The sequence below is a fragment of the Alligator sinensis genome, unplaced genomic scaffold (assembly GCF_000455745.1).
Source record: "Alligator sinensis unplaced genomic scaffold, ASM45574v1 scaffold745_1, whole genome shotgun sequence".
NCBI classification, from domain to species: Eukaryota; Metazoa; Chordata; order Crocodylia; family Alligatoridae; genus Alligator; species Alligator sinensis.
This window is the reverse complement of record NW_005842119.1, coordinates 1,865,406-1,882,440: the sequence shown is the minus strand read 5'-3', so window position 1 is coordinate 1,882,440 and position 17,035 is coordinate 1,865,406. Positions and strand designations below refer to the sequence as shown.

The 17,035-nt window shown below is 40.3% G+C and overlaps 1 protein-coding gene across 3 annotated transcripts in view; it reads right to left on the bottom strand.

The window, feature by feature from the left end:
* Positions 1-6: 6 nt before the first annotated feature.
* The window catches only part of ZCCHC4 (zinc finger CCHC-type containing 4), an 18,879-nt gene continuing 1,850 nt past the window's right edge, over positions 7-17,035 (bottom strand). For 2 of the 3 annotated variants that reach the window (XM_025205585.1, XM_025205584.1), the window contains 12 exons: positions 16,105-16,187; positions 15,534-15,621; positions 14,814-15,089; positions 13,962-14,042; positions 13,593-13,665; positions 10,558-10,708; positions 9,930-10,030; positions 7,826-7,947; positions 5,203-5,278; positions 4,574-4,625; positions 3,694-3,838; positions 7-740 (listed from right to left, as the gene is read on the bottom strand). In XM_025205585.1, coding sequence (XP_025061370.1) covers positions 617-740; positions 3,694-3,838; positions 4,574-4,625; positions 5,203-5,278; positions 7,826-7,947; positions 9,930-10,030; positions 10,558-10,708; positions 13,593-13,665; positions 13,962-14,042; positions 14,814-15,089; positions 15,534-15,621; positions 16,105-16,180 — 1,365 coding nt within the window. In that variant the 5' untranslated portion in view covers positions 16,181-16,187 and the 3' untranslated portion in view covers positions 7-616. The remainder of the gene's footprint in view (positions 741-3,693; positions 3,839-4,573; positions 4,626-5,202; positions 5,279-7,825; positions 7,948-9,929; positions 10,031-10,557; positions 10,709-13,592; positions 13,666-13,961; positions 14,043-14,813; positions 15,090-15,533; positions 15,622-16,104; positions 16,188-17,035) is intronic. The other variant, XM_025205583.1, reaches the window with a different exon arrangement.

Here is a 17,035-nt window from a genome sequence, read left to right as displayed (position 1 = left end):
GGAATGTCCTGTATTCCTATTATCTTTCTAAATGTATCCACTATGGATATAAACATATACTTAAGTCCTAATTTATCTGGAACTTCCAACGTACTCGTTTCCAGGCATGCAGAGACAAAACCAGCAAACAAGTGGATAACTAGCAAAAGGATTATATAACATTTGTTATCTACATGACCATGCTGGATGGTGGGTTTTAAGAGTGAGCATGTGGGGGTGAAGTGGAACGATGTTTGTAACAGACAGCATTACAAATATATTGGTCTTTTTTTCCCCTAAACAGTGGGCGATACCAAACTAACCAAAACTACTATAACTTCTGTCCCTTTATTTTAGTGGTATTTTATAATATTATTTCCACTTATAAGTTCTGCACAGTATGGGCTGACATATATAACCTATTTTCTCTCTCATTTGAAATAGTTCATGAACAGAGTAACAAGCTTTTGTCCCAGTGCCATTGAAACTCTAAGGTTATAAGGAATTATATAAGGGGAAATAATTTCCAATTCAACTAGATTTTATTCTGAAAGATCATACTAACATTTGCTGTAAATGAAATCAAAGACTGGCTGCAAAAATCTTGAGTAACTAGATGCCAAGAAGAAAGTGTGATTCACTCTTTCTTGTTTTTTATTTTTCCTTTCAAGACTCTCATTTTCCTCTGCTTCACAGATGGTTTTTTAATGGTACCCATTTTTAGCTTCTTGTTTTTCATTTGCCTTTGCTTTCCGTCAGCTCTGCAAAATCAAATCACAAATACATTGTCAGAGTATAGTAAATTGTACAGTAGGGTAAATGCACACAGAAACACAATTAACTGAAGCTACCATTCAAAAGTGTGGTCACAAAAAAGCTAAATGAAAAAGAAAAACAAAAAAGATTAAGTGCATGCGATATTTAAATTAGCTTCGTAATTCATAAGTTAATCTACTTTTACTCCATTAGTGACATTTACCATATTTTGCATGCAGCTTGCCCCAGAGTACAATATGCAGCTTTAACAGAGGCTCTATTAGAAGGACTGCATTTTAGTGGTAGGCAGGGGAAAATTCTTCAAGTAGCAGAAACACATTTGATGGAACTTTGGTCATTGCTTGATTAGAAAAAGACTGAGTAAGAGAAGACAGGAAGCAAATATTGCTGCTAAATAGCACTAACAGAGCTAACTGTTAGATCCGAGTGCTTCAAAGATCACAAAAAATCCTAATATAGAGTTGACTAACAGGAAGAAAGATCATACTGAGCTGTATATATTGAAACACACATCCATTTGTCTATATAAGCAAGCCTGCTCTAAATGAAAAAGTTCTGCACTTCTTAATATCCAGGTTGAGTTAGCTAAGAAGCATGCCCCAGAAGAAGGAGATAACAGATCCTAGTTGTAGTCACTTATCTCACAGTGGTGTTGGAAATGACCTTGACGAGACATTTTTTGCAATTAGTAGGCCTATCAGATACAGAGACATAACTGTACACGTTGCTCCAGAAATTGAGAAAACTTATCTCAGTGGAGATGATTAAACATGGCTAGCAAAGCCTAAGAGTTTGCAATTTAACTCTGGAACTAGACAATTTTCGGACAAAGCTGGATATAGTCAAAGTTGGTTTTTTTTTAAATGGTATTTGATACCATTCGGACATGGCTAAGAAGTCTACCAAAGGTCTCTGCCCAAATCAAGAATGCCTTATTTACTGACCTCTCCAAATACCACATAGGAAGTACTATCTAGCTTGGCTAAAATATCAAACAAAGTGACCTCTCTTCTGCACTACTTCTAAAGGAATTCTTAAGGCCTCAGCAGAAGGAATAGAAGAATTACTCTTACTCAGAAAAGAAGAAATATCAAGTGAAACCTGAGGGTGAACATACTATTTCCTATTACTGTCACCTCTTTACTCAATGCCTCCTGTAGTACTTGCAGAAAATAAATATACAAGCAGCTGTAATGGCCTTGCAGGCTCCACAACAGAAGAGGACATACTCCTGCCTAGATGGAAATGGAGGAGTAAAATGAGCCAATAGAAGCCAATATGGCCAAGATTGTATTCCACCTGTGTATGGTATCTGTGGTCAAGGAAGAGGACTCCATGATGTCGAAGGGCTTTTTTTTAAATGATACTCTTCTCAAAATCACCTTCATAGATTGTTTCAGGGGATAAAAGAAACAATTCTGAGGACGGGTGTTGTTGCTATATTCTTAAAAGAGGCTTCCCCTTTCTTTTCAAGGGGATGCTGTTGTCTCTGGAGTAGAAGGGAAGTGAAAAAAATCCTGAAACAGGCTGAGATAGAGATGAGAGTAAAAGATGTTTCCACCATAAGCTGAAGAAGCAGCAACTGACCCAAAGTGCAGGGGAAGAAAGAGTCTAAGCCACAGATCACACTTGTTTCAATGAGGGTTAGGTCTCAAAGAAGTTAAGGAAATCCCAAACCAGGTCATAACCTCAGAGCACTGGCTAAGTAATTTTAGAAACAGCAGGAACTGCTTTTCAGAGAGCTTCAGGTGAGATGTGTAACAGAAATTTTTTTAAATAAGCATCTCTGACCTTTTTATTGTATTTTGAGAAAAAGGTCTACATAGAAAGCATTTTTCAGGACTACGTTCCTCTTCGGGGCAAAAAAGAACTTGATATACTTAGTGTTTAAGGCAAGGGTTGGCAACCTTTTGCCAGCATGGGCCACCCATTGCTACCCAGCCCCCCCAGTATGGGTCACAAGTCTCCATTCTTCCAGAACAGCCAGTTGCCTGCACTTACCCTTGTTGCTAATCCCCATCCCCTCTGCAGCAAGGGTAAGTACAGATGCAGCAAGGCAGCAATTTGAGTTTACTCCATAACTGTACCCATACATTTATTAAATACCATATTTACTCAAATATGAGGTGTTTTCCTCCAATCTGCAAAGGGAGAAAAAACCTGTCTTATATTTGCATATGAAGAAGCAGCAGCAAGAGGCTTGCTGTGGTTCCAACTCTTGCCCTAAGCCCAGGCTAGGGCCAAAGTCAGACCCACAACCTTCTGCTCCCACCCCTTCCACTTCCTCTTTGCAGCTTCTACCTGCACCCTGTCCACCCCTTCCTTCCCCCTTAGTGTCAGGTGCAGCCTGGCTCCAGCTTGGGCTGGGGTTTCACCCAAGCATGGAGCACATGGAAATTCCTTCTCCTGCCTGTAAATCAGCAGTGCCAACACCTGCAGCACCACCTGCCTGGCCAATCAGCAGTGCCAACACCACTATATGGCCAAGAACAGGCTGAGCTTCCACACGCTGTACTCCAAGGACAAGATGGAACAGCCTGGGCAGTCTGACATTAAGGGCAGGGAAGAAAGAGGCAGAGACCAGAGAGCTGGGCGCTGTGGGGGGAAGGAGCAGAGACTTGACGCGAGTTTGCAGGGGATGAAGAAGCAGAAATTAGGGACAGAGGACTGAGAGAGCTGGGGGTGTAGGTGGCAGGAGGGCAAGAGGGCCACTGACCCCCCACAGCCACTGCTTTCCCCGCTGTAGCAATAGAGGGAATTGAAGACAATCCTCCACAATACTTAAGATTCTAGACCTGGAAAAATTATAACAAACGTGTTTCATACATAAATCTAAATATTGGGGGGTCATCTTATATTCACGTACAAATGGTAGCAATCATTTCCCATATTTGAGAGAAGCATTCCAAATAAATATTCCTGCACCATCACACTTACTGGTAAGCTCTTCTAGTCATAGAAAAATGAGGGCAGGTGCTGCGTTTGTGATCCGCTCCGCCACAAATAAAGCATCCAACCTGCACACTCTCACAAACATGGTCCTGAAGAGCACAGTGATTGCATGTGTTACAGTGAACCCAGGCTGCAATATGATAAAGAAAGAAAGAGGAGGCTACATTTCATTTTTCAGTTTGAGGTCTTTGGGTTATTTTACTGCTGTCGCAACATTTTCCCCCCATCATCAAAAAGCTTCATTAGTTAGCTTTCCTTTTAATAAATATAGTAAATAGATACACTCTTCAGATATAATACAATCATGTGCCACAAAATCATTAAAAGGATGACAGTTTTAAAATCACAAAAATATGGTACAGTTTTTAAAACAATCTGGTGTTACTGAAAAGCAGCAAAGGCAGCTACAGCCTTACATTAATAAGTATGGTTATTCTCAACTATTTAAACAGCTCCAAGCAAGGACACTTGCCTTCAAGAAACAGAGTTTACCTGACTGCTCCCACAAAAGTATTTTAGGAGCCATTGATATGTTTACAGAATGCAGCTGAAAAATCAATATGAAAGAATATATAAAAAAAATTTTAAATCAGGATGAAAGCAGATATTGAATTAAATGAAGATCTGCCATAGTGAATAAGAAAAATGTAGTGTACCCTGATTTGACAAGACACCACATTTTCACATAGTGGAATCAAGTAGACTATTGGGGGGTTTGAATGGAAGTTAAACATTTCTTTTTTTTCTTCACAGTCAATCATTATGGCTTGAAGTTAAACATCATTTCCAATTTTTGCCTTGATTTCTTTGGACTGTAACTTACATAGTAAGAAACACTAATTAGAAAAAATATTTATGTACTCACAAGGCTTTACACACTTTTGGCAAAGAACACAATGTCTCCATTGCCTACCATCCTAAAAATAAAATCATAAGAAGTGTATTAATTTTAAACAGGCTCTTTTAAAGTAGTACTAATTAATTCTTTTATTGTATTTGCTGTACTTTTTAAAATTATATTATGCCCCAATGAAATGCTTACATTTTCAGCTATTACATATTCATGCTCCCTATATATTCATAGATGGCTTGCGTGTTGGGGGGAAGATCAGAGAGTTCTCCTACAAACACTGAGCTCTAGCACCCCAGGCAACAGTTAGCATAACTGATGCCCCTTGAAGTACTGCACCTTCCTAATCACAGGAGAAATAGCATGTGGCATCAGGCTCTTGAAGAATGGTGTCTGGAGGGTACAAGGACAGGCACAAACTTTTGGTGTCCTCATTCCAACCCAAAGCAATTAGGAAAGAGAAAATAAATCCCACCACACCCAATCCGCAGCCCACAGAAATCAAGACAATACCCATACTGAGCTGCCCATGGCTCCCTACCAAAGATATACTAACAGTATTAACATCAAAAGAGGTTTATATCCAAGTAAAACCACAAAATATCTCACTAAAATTCCTGTCCAAAGAGAGGAAAATCACTTACTTTTGATGTACATGAATTGCACATTTCACAGTGCTGGTTTTCTGAACTCACATATCGTTGACAAAGAGAACAAAACCTGAAAAATATTACAAAGTATTGACCTACTGCTTGCTGAAAAAGCCTTATGAAACATAGCAATAAAGTTGAAGTGCTGCTGTAGCCATGATGGTCTAGGTCAGGGGCAGGCAATTATTTCAGCTGAAGGGCCACTTAATGAGTTTTGGTGAGCTGTCAAGGGCTACAAGGGTAGTCCCACCCCTTGACGGGTGCTCTGCCCCATGACCGCCATCTTGGGGTCAGAAGTCCCACCCCTAACCCCCGACCTTTGCCACCTGAAGTCCCACCCTTTGCCCCACAGAAATACTCATTTTGGGAGGGAGGCTTGCCATCTTGGAACCAGGGGGGGAAAAAAAAAAAAAAAAAAAAAAAAAAATCAAATCACACACTAAGAGTCAAATACCTACTATAACATAGGTTAATTTTATTACAAAAATATTTTTGTCATAATGATTTATGTTTGCATTATGTATATAGAAATGACTGCATAATAACTCAAAAATAAAATCTTCCTCTTGTATATTGTGGGGGGGGAAATGAGGTGTGAGTGGGGGCGTGTGCATGGTGGGATGTGAGGCACCACGTGCGTAGGTGTATAGGAGGTACGTGTATATATGGTGAGGTGTGGGGAGTGTATGTATATGTGGGGAGGTTGTGGGGGTGGGGTGTGAGGGAGGGTGGAGGGGTGTGGGGATCCCTCCCCGCCATGAGGCACAGCCCCTGCTGGAGGCAGCAGCTGCAGGTGGGGGAGCTTGAGGCGCTCGTGCCTGCTGCAGGCACGGCAGGCGGGGGCATGCGTCTCCAGCCAGTGTCGTACATGGGAGGCAACAAGAGGCAGCCTAGCTGGCCTGCTTCTATTGAGTGGGGCTCCCCACGATACATGTGCAGTTCCCGCACTCACGAAGCGCCAAGGGAAGCCACACGCAATGGAGCCGGATGCCTTTGCCGCTCCCTGCAGTGCAGATCCCGGGACTCTGCTGGAAGTGGAAAGGAGACCTGGCCCCTGCTTCCTGGTGTAGTCCTGTGACCTGCGCAGCAGGCAGCGGTGAAAGGTGCTGCCTCCGTTGCACAGGACTTCCCCAGTGACGTGCACGTGTGGGAGCTGCACGTGCACAGCAGGGAGCCCCAATGCAATAGAGCTGGGCTGGCTGGGCTGCACTCCGCCAGTGGCAATGCCTGAACCACACACGAGGACCCCAAGCACCCCTGCCTGCTACTACTGTCAGCGGGGGCTTTATTCTATTGGGGGGTGGGGAGGGCAGGGGGTGGAGGGTCCTTCTTCAGGTGACCTGAGGAAATTTTTAGTTGGTCCAATAAAAGAAAAATCACTAAAATCCTTGCCTGCCTTATAAATGAACAAATTTAACAAGCAATGCATAGAAGAGTAGCAAATTTATTTGGTATCTCACATTTCACTATCAAGCTCTCTGACTAGATGTGATCTCTTACTAGACCAACTGAGTAGTTGGAAAAAAGTTCTCAGCAAGCTTTTGGTCTTTAGGCATAGGGAGTCTCTGCCATTCTGAAACTCTGAGGAATGAAAGAAGCTAAAAGTGCGGCAGGATGTCAGTGAGAATATAATTGTAAATAAATAGAAATTATATTCTCACTGACATCCTGCCACACTTTTTAGTTTCTCTCATTCTTTGAGAGTCTCAAAACAGCAGAGACTCCCTATACCTGAAGAAGAATGATTGTGCCGAAAAGCTTACTAAGAACATTTTTCCAATTACTCAATTGGTGTAATAAAAGATATCACAGCTGCTCAAAGAACTTTGCCTGCCTATGTCCTTAGACCAACACAGCTACAACCAAAAACCCAGAACTATTAAGCTCTAGAATAATCCCTTAACTCCAGTTCCACAAAGCACATAGGCACCGAAAGAGCAAATCAGGTAGAATATAGGTACTCAAATACAAGTGAATAAACCACAAAACCCCGCATAACCACTTATAGACCTGAAAGTCTATAGGCACTGAAGTTTTTGCCAGAAGAGTTACCTTCGTACCTAAGATTCCACAAATATGCAAATCTAGGAACAACAGCACCAGCTAGGTACGTCTATTTTAGGTCTACAGTCACTTGGGAATCACAATGATGTTCCCACACTTAAGTCAGTCCCCTTATGGGGAGGTCAGGGAGCTGATCCTGTAGGTGTGGGGAAATACCTGAACATGAAAACCACACTAACTATATTGATGTCTGCTCAAAACATAGCAACAATGGCCACATTTGTTCTAAAACACAAGGAGTGGAGGTGATCATTGTGCCCACATTTATATAATAAAGTGGTTAGGGCAGTGATCCAGGAAGTGGGAGATCTGCACTGTAGGGCCTCCACTGCCTGAGGTGGTTCAGATCCAAATCTCCTGCTTCCCTCTCGAATACTATCCACTGTGGATCCAATCCCAAGGTGCCTACCATTGTATGGGGAACTCACGGGTTAAAATAAGATTGTTAATTCTATTTGAGGAACCTGATGCCTAAAGGTGCCACTGTGAACCTCCAGATCTACGTCTCTGTATGGTTTTTAAAAGAGAGTGTGAGTGTTTTAAGAGCTCTTACCTGTACCCCTCCTCTATAGGAAGTACTATCATACTTGGAGACAGATTGGTGAAAATACGAACAGGAGACTGTTTACGGCCTGTCTTTCCATGTTTATAAAGCATATGATTATCATAATCTACCTAGAAAATGAAGGCAGAAAGAACAAATTCAAGAATATCTTTAAAGGGTGCCTATACATGAGCAGTGAGGCTGCTCCCATACGCTGTAATGACAGCACATTGGAGCAGGCTCAATTAATTAAGTAACTACCATGCTCCAGCAGACTCCAGCATCTCGTGCATCAGCATCCCCACGCTGAAAGAGGCAGCATGGGTGCTTTAGCTAAAGCCTGTCAAAAGAGCTTTAGTTAAAGCAACCCTGCCACCATTTTTCAGTGTGGGGACACTGATACATGAGACGCTCTGGGTACTTTAATTAGAGCGCTCCGACCCACCACCACCTCCCAGAGCATATGTAAAAACGCCCAAAGTGCCTAACAAGCACAGGATTGAAGAAGTGCTGACAAAGACATTTAGCCTACTTTTCTTTCTATATACTCCAAAATATTTATGTTAAAACTCCATTCTTTAGGGAAACTACAAAGCCCAGATTAAACTGAACATTCTGGACCAGGCATTTGGTCGTCCATATTTTTAATTAATATGGATTATATTTTCACAGTGCTGTGGAGTACAGACTCTTGACACTTTGCACTTTACCTTTATTTCTCAATTTCCCCTTCTTTGCTCTGTGCAACAGGGAACCCCGACCCCTGTTACCAGGAGCGCTTGAGTAAGTAAATGACCAGGGCTCAGGCATCTAATGAGGTAATTAACTACACCTAGCCCTGGGGAAAGAGGGGCAAAAAGAGCTAATCAGGTGGCCGTAAGGGGGTTGAGGCTGAGGAATATAAGTCCTATTCCTGAACTGGAAAGGGTGGTCTGGGCCCAGAAAGGAGCTCCTGTGTAAGGCTGCAAGAGCAGGTGGGCTGGCAGGCACCTGAGCAGTCACAGAGAGCTGTTATGTTTGCTCGGCCTGGATACTGGCTTACTGTTCCTTCCTTAGGACTCCCAGAATGTCAGAGGCAATATAAAAAAAAAAAAAAAAAAAGTAATTGTGGATCACATTTTAGAAAGATCAGCTGAAAAATAATTCTTTTCATCTTTAGAGCGTGTTGCATTCTCCAAACAACCATATGAAAGCTTGCACAGAAGGAAATATTACACCCATGTTACTAGAAAACTCGCTTAACTAAAGAGAAGAGTTCTACCTTCACATATGTTTATGTACGAGTACCATGACATGTTCAAATAAGATAATAAGTACATTGCTATAAGAACATAATTCAGTAATGCGATATTTCACTGTGATGGCTGAATGATTTTAGGCAATGGGCTAAAAAAAATACATGTGTAATTTAACAAATTTTATATATTACGATTGCTTCACAAAAAAATAAATGTTAATATACTTCTAATAGACAAGACTGATCTCATAGGAATAAGTCCCTAGATATATTTATTCAGAAAAAAACATGTACAACACACGATTTCAAAAATAATGTATACCCATTATTTAAGCTGACATCACTTCATTGCTTTATCCCTGGCACCTCACTTTGGAAATTTTCTTTTTGAAAATGCTTATTCTGTTATACATAACTTTCATTTCTAGCCCTGATTGCTTCTGATACAACTGACCTTGAGCTTGTCAAGAGACTAGGATTGAGTCTTTCAAAATTTTACAAGTCTGATGGGTAAGAGAAATTTAACGTTTGAGGAAAAGGAAATGGCTGACTGGTGTCCACAAGCTCAAATTTATATTAAAAAAGTGCTTGGCGTGAGACAGATTAGTAGAAAGAGAAGGTGAGAAAGGTCGTTGATATCATACTACTTCACATTTTATGAAAAATATAACCAGTATAAATACATTATAAGATGCATCAGATTCAGAGTTAATGACAAACATTTGCTGCCCACCAACACACTATACTGACCATCAGTAGTCCTCTGCACACAAGTCTGGTCATCTGAAATACACACACTTCCTAGAATATACCCTCCGAATTGCTGTTTCTTTGCTATACAAGATATTAAAGAGCATTTATAAGATTTGGCCATACCTGGTAGTCCATCATAGTGAAGCTTGGAAAAAATTCAAGAATGCGTGACTCAAAGAAGTATGGAAATATCCAAAATATAGGCATCTCCTTGCTGCTGTGAGCTAATAACAAAGACAGATTCAGATGTAATTTTTTACTTTTTAAAATCAAGAAAAGCAGAATGCACATGAGCGTTTAATAATATTTGTGCATTGAGAGCAGTTGCCATGCATGCGACAATTGCTTACAGCCACAGAAATTAGAACTAATTCCATTAAGAAAGCAGGATGCTGGTCAGCCCAATATGCTTATATTTAGCCATTATCAGTAAATTTCACTGGATATGTATTGTCTACCTAGACGATCATTACAGATTAATAAAAAGTACCTTGGTTTATATATCTTATACACTATAAAAATACAGAATTAAGAAAAAAGTAATTTGCATCAATCTCAATAGTCTCTTAATTTTTAAGAATAAGTATTTGAATTATTACTTAAAATGTAATTATAATTTGGCTTCATCCACTTGCATTGTAGCTTTAGAAACCAGAAGAACACCCATCTCACCAGTAGGAAGTACACACAACATGAATAAGCATAGATCAAGTTACCATCTCCCATCATCTTACTCATTTCTAATGCATACCTTCCTCTTGTGCCTCTCTCCACATTGCAATCAGCTTCTTAAAGCTAAAAGCCAGGGCTTCCACCAAACCTCCAAAAGGAGGATCAGTCACCATTATGACTCCTTCACCTTTTTCTTCATGCAAGAATTTTCTACATACTTCTTGTGCAACCTAAAAGACATAAAGGTTAGTGTCCAGAAAACAGGCACAATTTTTTTTTTAACCAATGATTCTCAATGAGGGTGCTGCAAGATTCTTAAGGGTGCTACAGGTGCTAGATGAGCAGACAACTAAAAGTGATTCATCAGATAAATTCAGGTATTTCAAATAGAAATCTAGTGTCAAAAATATTTTGACCTGTTATAGCCTTCCTGAGTTTTCTGCAAAAGAAGAATTGCTCTATTTTTCTGTAGGGGAAAAATTAACGAAAGCTAAATGCTGGCATTTTCCAAGGGTGCCCCAGGTCTCACAAGGGCTGGCTCAAGTCTAAGAAGGTTGAGTACATTTAAGTAATACTGGACAATTTAAAGATAAGTTTATTGTTTGTAATTCCTTTTTAAAAAATGAAGATGTATGCTACTTTTTAAATGTGAATTCAGCATTTCTCACAAAGGTGTGTTGACGCCCACCTTGCTGGGGTCATCCGATCCCAGCAGTCTTTCCTGCCCAAGTGCAGGGGGCTGGACCCAATGATCTGTAAGGTCCCTTCTAGCCCCTAACAACTATAAAACACTATATTAAGAGTACAGGCAACCAGTACTCCACAGTGAGAGAAGATACAGCAAGGAAAGCTGCAGTTCAAATTTCTTACATCTCCTAAAATTGACCTGAAGGAATGGGGGTTACTAGGCAAGAGAGAACAGTTCAGTCAATAGCTGCTCTTTTCTCTTGGCCTGCAATTTGTACAAATTATAAAAATATATGAGCTCCCATCCAAATTACAAGGGCTATGGTTTGACAGCACAGATGGGAAGTTTCTATAGTGCCACCTCAGACTTCCCAGAATTAAAAGAACTACAGTAAACTATTAGCATGTACAGTTATTCACTCTCGCTGGAACAACTTTCCTGGGAGTGATTTAACCCTGGTTGTTCCCAGGTTCTCTCTCCTGGAGTGGCCATTTTTACCCTGGGAGAAAAAGCCTGAACATCTGTACACTCATGATTTCTCCTGGGAGAACAGCAACTCTGCAAAGAGAAACTGAATGTCTGTACAAGGTGACAGACAGCAGAGCACTGTCCTTCTATCTCAACCAAACAACATTAAAGGAAAATAAAAAAGGTTAGATTTACTAGAAAGGCAAGAACATTCAGACCATTTTGATTCATTCTAGAAAACACTTTCTTATTTATAAGAATACATAAAAAGATATGATTTAGGATGAAAAAATATGAAACTCACTATGAGCACGCTACAGAGCATCACTAAAAGTAAGTTTGTGTCGGTAAGCTGATGGCTGCAGGAATAATGGCCCCAAAAGAAACCAGTATCTACTGTTCAGTGACATGAGGGTTTTCAAATATGTATATAGTGCATGCAGTGTCTTATACAATGTATAATAACTTACATTATTTTATAGTATATACTGTAAGATGTACTGTCATATTGTTATAATGCTATGTTACTGTAATTATATATTAAAATCACATAAAAATAATGCATACTATAATATATTATATAATACTACATATTACTATAAGATTTTACTCTGCAAACAACTGTAGAGATGACACTGTGGGGCTAAGTTTCTAACACACAAACTGAATTATTCTGCCCTTTCCTGTCTGTACTACAGGATGCCAAATGCCTGTACTAAAGGCAACAGCTTGGCTCAGCTGGCTTTGGGGAAAATCTTGAGAAGCTGAACAATTCTGTGGATGATATACAAGAGAGAAGTTCATTTCCTTTTAACTACATTGGTTGACAGCAAAAAGCAACTCTTGACAGTAGGCATTTAAATACATACAAGTTCTTCATTGAAAGGCAGTGCCATTTTTACAAAATAAATTTCAGATTGGACCCTCAGTGTAAATTAACAGAAACAGGAAGGTAAGGGTTGGCAACATTTTGGGGCAGTGCCAAAAACACCCACAAGGTCTATTTGTAATACATTGGTGTGCCAGGAGTAGATGGCAGAGGAACCATGAGGAACCCAATCCTTTTTGTGGCAGTGCAGCCCAGCCTCTCCCCCACTGTCCACCCCGAGGTGCATGTGCACCTGCCCCCAGCAACAAGCCAAGCCGGAGCTTGGTGGACTCTGGTACAGCTGCTTGCAGCCTCCTAGCTGCCTCTCATAGCTGACCCAGGCTCTTGCAAGCAGAGCAAGCAGCTGCACCAGGGTCTGCAGAGTCCTGGCCCACCTCCTTCTTGGCAGCAGGTGCACATATGCCTTACGACAGACAGCGGGGAAGGAGTCAGGGCTACACTGCCACAAGAAGGATCAGGCCCCTCACAGCTCTGCCACCAACCGCCCCAAGGGCCATCATGCCAAGTAAAATGTGTTCACATGCGCCAAGGGTTACAGACCCCTGCTATAGTAGAATTGATCTTTTTAAGTGTTACCAAGTAACAGAGAGCCAAACACAAACTGCCTGAAGTTAAGGAGTTTCTCTTATGCGTGGTCAGTGTATATTATACAGTTTCTTACATTGTCTTCTGAAGGATCTATCTTTGGCCACAGTTGGACAGAATACTGAACAGATGCACTAGTAGTCTAAGCTGAAAGATTCCCAACTCTGTTGAATTTTTGTGGTCTTGTATTTAAAATGCTTGTTCCCATTGCTTCTGTAAGAAAGCAATTTGCACCAGTAAAGTGCTTCCTAAACAAGCTAAGCAGTAAGTAAAATTAGTTTTATAGGTAGTGTTACCATTAGATATAATGGTATATAGTTACTAAAGAAACAGGCACACTTATTCTTTGAGCCAAGATAGAATGTGATCATCTTCAGATCATGACAATATTTTCTACCAGATTGGTAATACATTTCTATCAAGTTCTAAATGAACATTATATGTAGTTCAGAGAAAACATTCAGAGAATTTGACTGGCCCTTACCTTTCCACCAAAGAAATAATGGTTAAACATGTTATAGTGGCAGAAATCTTCCTCTGTATAAAATTGTGAATACCTGTAAAGCAAGTTTTAAATGTAATGGAAAACAAATATATTCCTGTCTGCCAGAAACAAGGTTTTTGGTGAAAATATATTAAGAAAAAATCATTAATAACTATCACCTTGGGGCACTGACTGTCCTTATAGTGGCAAACCACTGTGCGAATTGAAAAAATAAGCATACATTGTGGATTTTGGCTGGGCAGAAGCAGGGGGGGAAGGGGAAGGAAGGGAGCAGATGACAAATAAAATAAAATGTGTACAGAGTAATCTATGTCTTTTTCCTATATAGATAAGACATAAAAAGCCTACCTGAAATCAATGTCTAACAAAAGGCTTTTAACATTGAACTGCTGTTCTTCACATCCATTTATTTGGATCAATTCATGAAGCCTGAAATCATTAAAGCAAACAAGTTAATGGATACGATGCATTTCAGAAAATATTCAGCAAGATGAGTAAGACCAAAGTCTTTCTAGAATAGAAACCAACTTGTTTTTCAGATGAAATGAGGACGTAGTTTGGGAGATTTTGGTGTAACCAATTTTCCAGTTTCACTAATATGCAAATACCCTTATCTAAAATAGAGTATTAGAAGATGACAGATCAGTGAAGATTACTGAATCCATCACGCTGCTTAATAGGCTCAATTCTAACAGTCAGTCTACTGCTTATTTTACCAATTAAAGAAGAATGACTGTTTTGCCACATTAGGAGGTCCTCCTTATTTCTGTCTTTATAAAATCAACAAGATCTAGCTGCCTGGACAATACCAAGAACCTCAAACCTGAGTTTGTTAAAGCACTTTTACATTACATAGAGGGAAGATCCCTTCTACTAGATTAGTGATTTTCAATGAGGGTTGAGGTGGGAGGAGATAAACAGGGGTGAGAAGGTAAGGGCAGGCTCAGGCTTATCCCTTTCTGGCCACTGCCTGGACGCTTTGCAAGGAGTTAAAGCACTAGAATGAACTAGTTTTTTAAATGGGGTGCTGCTCCATTCACAGTTCTGGAGGGGTGTCTCAGGTCAAACAAGGTGTGTCTCGAGACTAAAAAGGTTGAGAACCACTGTATTAGATATTAAGGAAACCTAAAGAAAACTAAGAAATGACTAAGTCCCAAGTAACAAATGTACCTTGCCGAACACTGATGCTCGCTAACATACCTCGGTGTGCCAACAGACAGCACTCTTCTGAATCCTAGTGCAATTATAAGATCCAGCAAAAACTGGCAGCTTCTATCTGCAAACAAATATTGTGCATTTGTTTTCTTATTCTCCAGTGGATATAGAATCTGACTGGGCCTTTTTAACTGAGCATTGGTGATGTCAGTAAGTACTTCATGTCCAAAGTGATTTTCCCACTCAGCTGGCAGTAATAACTGCTGGCATTCTTGACAAAATTTCCTTTTCGATAACGGCAACAGGACAAACTTCTTATATCTTCAAACAAAATAATAAGAACGTCATTTACAATACAGAACCTTGAAAAAGGTGCAATGTTAGTATTTTAGCAAACTCTAAGTCATGTGCCTTAGAAATGTTAAGGCCACTATTTTATAGTTACATTAGCTACCTCTGAATCACTGAATGCAAGGGTTCCCAACATCCTAGCCAGACCCAGCAAAGCTGCTTGCACCCAAGGGAAATTTGCTTTCCAAAGATGCTTGTTCCTTCAAGTTGACAGGCTAAGCATGTCTGTAGCATGTTACTTGCACTATACAATTGGTCATGAATGAGCAAAGTTTGGAGACCACTGAATTAATAGCTAAGAAAAATTATTTAAAAGAACTCTTGGGAATAGTATCCCCGGACAAGAGAAGAGCATTATATATTGTCAAAGTTTACTGGGGCTGTTTTACTTCTCCTAGAAAAAGTACTACTTACTTAATTAAAGTGTGGAAGCTCATATTTTCACTGGTGAAGGCATGAATGACCATAGTAACTAAAGATGTAGGCCTTACCATACATCTGACTGCAACAAAGTTTAAAGAGACAGATACAAATCAATAATTAATGTGAGCTGGTCAAAAAATTCTTCCAGAAAATGTGACCAGGATGACAGCAAGACCTTTATTAAATTACTTACATTTCCTTTGGACTCTACTATCTCTCACATGACTAAGCAACACACTTTCCTTTTCAAAGAGTTTTCTGAAAGTATTCACCACAACTCACAATTGCTACTGACAAAAAATTATTTCTATTAGAGCAGTGCTCTAGTCACATATGCAAGCCCTACCACATTGAGAAAGATACAATACTTGCCCCTGAAAAGATTATAATCTAAGGAAATATTTCCTATTATTTTCCATGCATGGTTCACCATGTCTTGTTTTTCTAAGTCTCACTCACTGGATTTTTATTTTTAATTCGTGTGAAAGGGAATGCTCTATATATGATGCGACTAACCCTACAGCAGACTCATATTTAGAAGTGTAAATGAACAACATAATACCTTTCCACATTCTGTCTGTGTGATAAAGAGGGTTGACGACTTCTGTTAAATTCTTCTCGTGCTGCAAGCCTAGCATCTGACACCTGCAAAACAAGATGCAAAAGCTCTGATAACAAACAGATGTGGATCTATTTCACATAATTTCTTAAATCAGAAAAGGGTTAACAAAAACTCTCAGTTTCAAAATTAGCAGAGTGTTTCAGAAAGTAATGGGAATTATAATATAATAAAAACCTTAGTCTGTTCATCTGTCCGTCCGTAACACTTTATTCATGCTCTGATTGGTTGTCTCTGCAACCAGAGTGCTCTGCACACACAGTTACACATAGCGGAGCATCACCATGACAACCAGGACTAAGGGGCCAGAGTGAGTGGGCCAGCAGTGCTAGCCCTGCCCACACCCCTCCAGGCCCTGCTCCTTGGAGGTGGTGGTGGCATGGAATGGAACAGCAAGGGGTGGGGTGGGGGGGCAAACAGGGTTGCACTGGGAATGGCAAGGGGGGGGGCCCAGAGGGCCAGATACAGGGGGTGGGGAGGCACATAGGAATGGGAGCAGGGGGACAGGGCGCACAGGGCCAGAGGTGGAGCAGCAGCACCGCAGAGTACTGGATGGTGGCACTGTGTCCCCGCCCCATAATTCATGACAGGCAATTTGCTAGTTTTTAAGTAAAGCCATTGTGTGTGCAACAATCATTTACTGGACCACATTACTTCTTTACACAGCTGTAAACAACAGGTATATTTGATTATGCCACCAATGTACCCCACTGTCATATACCATATTTACTTGAATCTAAGTCAAACCTGAATTTAAAACAACTCCTAATAATTAAAAACTACGTATGGAAAATGTACAAATTTTTTATAATTTTCCAGAAATATAATCAAGTATTGGAGGCTTGTCTTAAACTCATTCCCCTCCCGCTGCTAC